Source organism: Triticum urartu, chromosome 7, assembly GCF_003073215.2.
Source record: "Triticum urartu cultivar G1812 chromosome 7, Tu2.1, whole genome shotgun sequence".
Taxonomy (NCBI): Eukaryota; Viridiplantae; Streptophyta; class Magnoliopsida; order Poales; family Poaceae; genus Triticum; species Triticum urartu.
The window spans coordinates 568,483,236-568,489,762 of NC_053028.1; the positions used below are offsets into that span (position 1 = coordinate 568,483,236).

Consider the following 6,527-nt stretch of genomic DNA (forward strand, 5'->3'; position numbering starts at 1 on the left):
TTCAGCATGAAATGCGTTGAAATGTGACCTGTACAAAAAAGACAAATTTATGGATAGTATCATGTATTGAAAAGCCTCAGATTTATCTTTTTTTTGCACAGCTCGCATTTCAACATATCATGTGTGTTATGCCTTCATGTATATCTGCCTTTTTTTCATAATTTTTTTAAATGTAGAAAATATGAAATTTGACGAATTTTAATTTTTCAAAACCGAGCTCTATGGAGCTAGGCCTCCAAAGGCAATATTCGGGCTATAGCCAGCTATTTAGAACATTGGTTCCTACTTCCTACTCTCTCTAAGGCCTCTTCCAATGCATTGGTGCTTACATGAGGTGCTAAACACATTAAAGCTATAGCAATTAAAGCCACCCAATGCATAGGTGCTTAACTCGTTGGTGCTAAGCATCCATAATGATTTTGCAACTAAAGTTGTTCATGCATTGGTGGACTTCATTCATTTAAGTGTTTTGCCTAGGTTCTCATGCTTGGCATTGTTTCTTCCAGGGGTCACCATACTCATCTCCCTCCTCTTAATTACATTGCCACATCTAATTGTTTGCCTACATGGCAGCCTTAGCACATGTACAAGGTGAAGCATTGGGAGGGGCCTACGTACTATGAGTTGGTGATCAAACACTGAATCCAGAGTGGGTGATGGATCGATATGCATGATGAACTCAATAACTTCACCCGCCCCCTCTGGTTGACATTTAACACATGTTTGATCCTTCAGATGGGCTGCTATGAGTCGTGGTGGAAGGGTGTGGGGTTTCCTGTTGTATTGGGTGGGGACTACGAAGACAGATGTTGCGTGTGGCAATCAATCGCTATGCGTTGGTATCGTACAGCTAGCGATTTGACTGATTCTCCTTCTTTCGACTTCAAATTTCTTACATTACTAATCCATGAGGGCTAACCAGTTCATCAAATTCTAGATAAAATCAACTCAACAAATCGAATGCACACATGAATGGGATTATCATGAGAAAGATTGTCGAACCAAGCCCACCGTGTATTCGTACATGAGGGGATACGGTTATTGAAAAAAACATATAACAATTTTTTTGTACATTTGTTAGGGAAACAACAAGACTCTAATGTAGAAAAAGATGGTCTCTCGTTTCAAGCACCTGCATGCCACACAAGACAGAATTGTTGTCTTCAATGAAGAAATCTTTCTTTTTAGCATTGCACTTATGTTTTTTTTTTGAAAGATCCAGCATCACTGGCATTCATTGATAATAGCAGAGAGCAACGGAAAACAACAAGGTGGTGAAGGTCCTAGGACTAGAAGATCAGAAGATCAAAGAAAAAGAAAAACAACAGCCCTAGTAGCTGCAACACAACACTCCATACAATCCACACAAGCCAACGTAGCTCCGACTTTAATGATGAACTACGAAGAAACTAGGCAAGGTTGGCATCGCGGAGGATCACCGAACGAACAACTTGCCACGCGTCATCGTATACCACCTGGCCCCGCCACCGCGGCTTTGACTTCACAGCAACAAACAGTCGAGGCAACCCCACAGACACGTCAGAGAAGAAGAACCAACTACCACGACCAATACCATGCCTTCGATATTGCTCACCATCATCATCGTTGCCACAGAAGCCACCGTGCACGTCCAGTCATAGAAAGCACCAGAGGGATCAAGAGCTTCAAGACGGCGCCCTAAAGAGGGGAACGACGTTGAACATGACGTCACCGTCCGACCCTACAGCAGGATCTGGGCTTTCACCCGAAGAACTTGATCCGGGAGTATAGGCTATGAAGAATCCCGACGATGCCTCCAAGGAGGATAGCGACGCCCATGTGCGCCGTCGCCGTCGACCGGCCAGCACCGGCCAGGCTTTCACCCGGTGCAGCCACTCCCACGCAGTAGGCCGAGGTCGACCCGTACCTCCACTGGACCGCGCACATCCCCCACCCAGCGAGCACGCCACCGCTGTGCAAGGCCACCAGCTAGCCTCCTCGACGACGGGCCTGCAGAGACCAGATCGGGTCCTGCACCCCGCATCCAATCACGGACGGAGCCTCCCTGCTCCATCAAGCGACATCCGAGCACCACCACCAGCCGGCAGTGCCCCTCCCGAGCGCCGGCCAAGGCCGACAAGTACAAGTCATGGTCGGCCCGCCCGCAACTACCGCAGCCGCAGCCTCGGACCTCTCCTACTACGCGCCGCAACCAGCCTCCGGCTTGGGCAGGCCCAGATCTGGCCGGCCCGTCCGCAACCGCACGCCCCAGCATGCTCGCCGGATCTACAGCCATCCGCTGCACTATAGGCTATCAGCTAGCCGGATCCACCACACCGACGCGACGGACGCTCACTGCAGCAGCAGGCCGCGCGCGCAGCCACACCTCCGCCCCGCCTCGCGCACCGGCGACTGCTCCAGATCCGCGTAATCCCCACGCGCCCAAGCCAGATCCACGCAGCCCCGCTCCTGTAGCGCGCCATGGCGCAGACACCTCGCGAGTGCGCCCCACTCGCGCACCTCGCCTCGCCGAGCACCAGTCGCCGCTAGATCGGGACGCCCGCGCGCCCCTCGATCCAGCGTGGAAGTGACTGACGGCCCCGCCGCCGCCTACACTGCACGGGCTTTGCCCTTCTGCGTACATGGGCGGCGGCGAGGGGAGCGGCTTCGGTGGGTGGCCTCCCGACGGCGGGCTGGATTTTGCTCTCCCGAGCCGCCCGCGGGAGCGGCGCCAAAGAGACTTGAGTGAGGCCGGCTTATTCGCTCATGTTGAGCCTGTTCAAAATCAGAAGCCCGGAAATTAGCGTCTATGTCAACTGCCAACAAGTTTTTGAGAGCCATTTCAACACAGGTAAAAAACTATAAGAAGAGATGAGAAACCTATATACCTTAGATATAGAGAAGCTAAGTGCACCTAGAGGGATTTGCCAAAAATCATGCTCATTAGAAAATTCCAAAGCATGCAATGCATTATTCATCACCTGAAATAGAACAAATGCTTCTATTGAAAGTGGCAAATGAAAGTGGTCAGCATTGTCCTCCATGGTGCTCATGGCATGCAAAGAAATGCGATGATCTCTGAAGAAAGAATGCACGTGTGGCTAGACTTGCCTTTTGTTTGGAGATTGCCAATTACCATTCCAAATTTCCATAGTGAAACCACCTTGAATGGAACAGGAAGCATGATCTTTATATGTTTGTAATAATTTGAGGTAGTCCCTCCACTAGAAAGAGCAAGAAGATCGATAATTAATCGTGTGGAGATTAACCAAATGAGATCCTCAGTTGGCAAGATACCTTGATAATAAGATTTCCAAATGGGATTAACCCAAGGTATATCAAAATGGTAAATAAACTTATGAACCATATTCAACAAAAGGCAGTTGTTTTGAGAGGGGAGATTGATAATTCTAAAAACACCTCTATCTTTTGGCCTATAGATAAAATCCCATGCTACCAAAGGTGATTTTTTTAAGTCCTTCCCACTCCAAAGGGTGGATTTGTTTTGTACATCGTATGTGTTCCATTCTCCAAATGAAAAGTCGCCGCAGTCGGCCTCCCTGGCGTAATACTGATCCTCATTGGGGAGCCCTGCCTAGTCCTCAACTATTACGTTTGGAACAGATCAAAACCTAGCCTTTGTTTTCATAAGAACGGTTAGGTTTGATTTGTAGATAAGATTTAAGTGTGGTCTCATGTGCGTAAAACTAGCCTTACAATACGAATATTTATTCAACTCCCAATCAAATGAATAATACCTGATACATATTTACATACAACAAACAATCTTATTAGTACACAATACATATCATTGTTGTAAAATACTAGTTTAGTAGTCCAACATTTAATTAATTGTGGTTGTCAGCCCAGTATTGAGCCTGGAGCCAGTCCACAGTCTTCTTCTCCACCTGAAAGGCCTTGGCCAAAACATCATCCGAGATTGGTGGCTTCGAACCAAACACAGCGTTCGCAATGGTTATGGCCCCAGGGTTTTGGCTGCTAAGTCCGGCAATTGCAACTGCAGGCTTGTAGGGGTTGGGGTTGAACTGGAAGTGGATGAGTCCTTGTGGGAAAACAAACACATCACCCTTGTTGAGGACCTTCCAAATGAGCTTGTTCTCTGGGTTAGATGTGACAAAGCCAACATAGAGTGTCCCTTCAAGCACGGTGAGGATCTCACTGGCACGAGGATGAGTGTGTGGTGGGTTCTCCCCCAAAGGTGCATAGTCAATGCGTGCTAAAGAGATACCTAGTGTGTTGAGACCGGGGATCCTCATGACATTGAGCAGTGTGACAATGGATCCCACCTTGCTCATCTTTGTGTCCCTAGGCATGTCAAGTTTGGCCGCTAAGAAGAAGTCCTCCGCAGTCACCTCCTTTGGGTCTTTGCAGACAAACCCATTAACAAGCACTGCATAGGCGCATAATAAAAAGAAGCATTTAAGTCGATGATTTGTAATGATATTATCTGTAACATGAATATATGCAAATTTTAGACTTTGCAACTAAGGAAGCTTGGAAATACATACCATGTGAGCTATTGTCAGCCACACAGAAGTCCTGGAGAGGGCTTGGATCAGAAGCCATGGCCTGCCATGAGGCCAACGCGATAAGAGCAACCAGAAGGAAGCTGGAAGAGGAGGCCATTCAGGTTTTTGTTGTTGAGTGGTGTTTCCTAGAGAGGTGTTTCAGTGTTTGTGGGTGGTGTTTTCTTTCTTACTTGTGTGGTTTGCCATAACAAAGGATGTATGTGCATATATAGGAGCAGAAAGAGTCGGTAAAGGTTGCGAACAGGTCAAAGGCCAGATAGAAGTGGTCATTAAGCCGGTTGAGTATGCCGACTAGCTACAGCATTAGGAAGCTTCATCGTCCACTTTATTTTAATATGTTCTAGTGGCTGACTAATCTGACTTGGTCATGCATGTCTGAAACAGTAAACTACCGGACATGTATGCATATTTGGTAGTACCATCCTAGTTACGTGATACCTCTGCTCACACCTCCAAAAATCTGAACAAATGAGCATGAAGAATTAAGTTCTTTTATTCGCAAAAATTTGCCCCAAAAAGATCAGTATGGAGATTGCTGAACTTGAACTGAACTGATTTTTTTTTCAAAACTCAACTGACAGAGATTATGCGAACATAAGTTTTTGCTCCATCCTTGCTTCTGAAGAAAGCAATTGACTTGGTCATCAGTCGGAGCTGAGTAATTGGAAATGGTATTCTTCCCACCATCTGCGCAAACACTAAAGTCACTAACGATTGCTTCTAATGTCATACTGCATAAGTTCTCATCATGCATGCAATCACCTGAAGGTGTATGCATGGAAGAAGATACCGAGCACATTGTGAATGCTTCTTAGGTTATCCGTGCATCAATGTCACGCATGACGAACATGAATAAGAATGGCCAAGTAACCTCCCTTTTCGTTACCTATACTACACATGAAATGGTCACTGTTGATGGAGTTGTCTATATGTGACCGAGTCTGAAGCAAATAAGTACTCATGGTTGGAGAACCCACCAGTTCTATTCAATATATAATTTTGTTCAGTTCATAATACACGCTCTATAATAGACCATTTGAACCTTCTTCTTTTTTTAATCAAGACTAGTCCAACCTTGTTAACCTTCACAAGGAGGGCAGGTCGTCTGGAGCATGCTATATCCTATCATCCCACCATAATTATACCACAGTGTACAGCGATTTAGGCATTGTACGGAAAATTCACAATATAAATATTATTTAGCAGACTCTATGACATGTGGGTCCCACACATTATTAAATGTTCGTAAAGCAGTATATATATGCATTGGACTATTTTTGTAGGGATTGCTTGGATAGCAAGTTTATAGAGAATCGGTTCTCCTTAAACTTGATTTTGTAACAACCTAATATGATGTTTGGATTAGTTAACAAAATCCTTTATATAAAAAACCGAGCTTTGCAAAAGTAAAAAAACAGTTTATAGAAAAACGACTAATAGTCATTTTTTTTCTAAAAAATGGGTTATCCATAACCGGTGTCCCGGCGTCATACATTTTTTTAGAACAAAGGCTCAAGAAGAGCCCGACTTTGAATTAACAAAGCCATCAACCGGCCAGGATTACAAGATCACCAACTTACAAGGAAAAGCAAATAGAAACAAGCGGCCGATACAAGGAGCAAAGCCAAACACACTCAAAAGCAGCAGCGATAGCAAGCTGAGGAACGCCATGCTGCAGCCATCACCCTACAGGACGACCTACACCAACAGGACTAATTACAGACTTGAGAGGATGCACCACCGCGCAAGCTTCGTGATCGTAGCCAAACTCGAAGACAGTAATGGACCGAAGCTCCTCTAGAACTACCGCTGCAAAGGGCCCCTGTCCTCTCATCCTGGCTCGAAGGATGCCGCACCGGCAGCCGGCAGCTCGGTTCACCCTAGAACCCAGAAGGAAGACGTCCAAGCTGCGCATGGAGAAGGAACAAGGAGCAGACCTGCAAGCTCAGAGCACACCACTCCGAGCACCATCATCATCCGCGGTTAAGCCACACTGAA

The 6,527-nt window shown here is 46.2% G+C and overlaps 1 protein-coding gene and 1 pseudogene across 1 annotated transcript; both read right to left on the bottom strand.

Moving 5' to 3' along the window:
* Positions 1 to 1,664: 1,664 nt before the first annotated feature.
* LOC125519097 lies at positions 1,665 to 2,462 on the bottom strand (annotated as a pseudogene).
* A 1,230-nt stretch (positions 2,463 to 3,692) lies between these two features.
* On the bottom strand, positions 3,693 to 4,699 carry LOC125522067 (germin-like protein 8-11). The gene is made up of 2 exons (XM_048687140.1): positions 4,509 to 4,699; positions 3,693 to 4,390 (listed from the first exon to the last, which is right to left on the bottom strand). The coding sequence occupies exons 1-2, from the start codon at positions 4,624 to 4,626 to the stop codon at positions 3,828 to 3,830; spliced, it is 681 nt and encodes a 226-aa protein (XP_048543097.1). The 5' UTR covers positions 4,627 to 4,699; the 3' UTR covers positions 3,693 to 3,827.
* Positions 4,700 to 6,527: the final 1,828 nt, after the last annotated feature.

Excerpts from the sequence above, each read along its gene's own strand:
- LOC125522067 (XM_048687140.1), bottom strand. The coding sequence starts at position 4,626 with ATGGCCTCCTCTTCCAGCTTCCTTCTGGTTGCTCTTATCGCGTTGGCC. Across the intron at positions 4,391-4,508 it reads GGCTGACAATAGCTCACATG|TGCTTGTTAATGGGTTTGTC; the intron begins GTATGTATTTCC and ends GCGCCTATGCAG.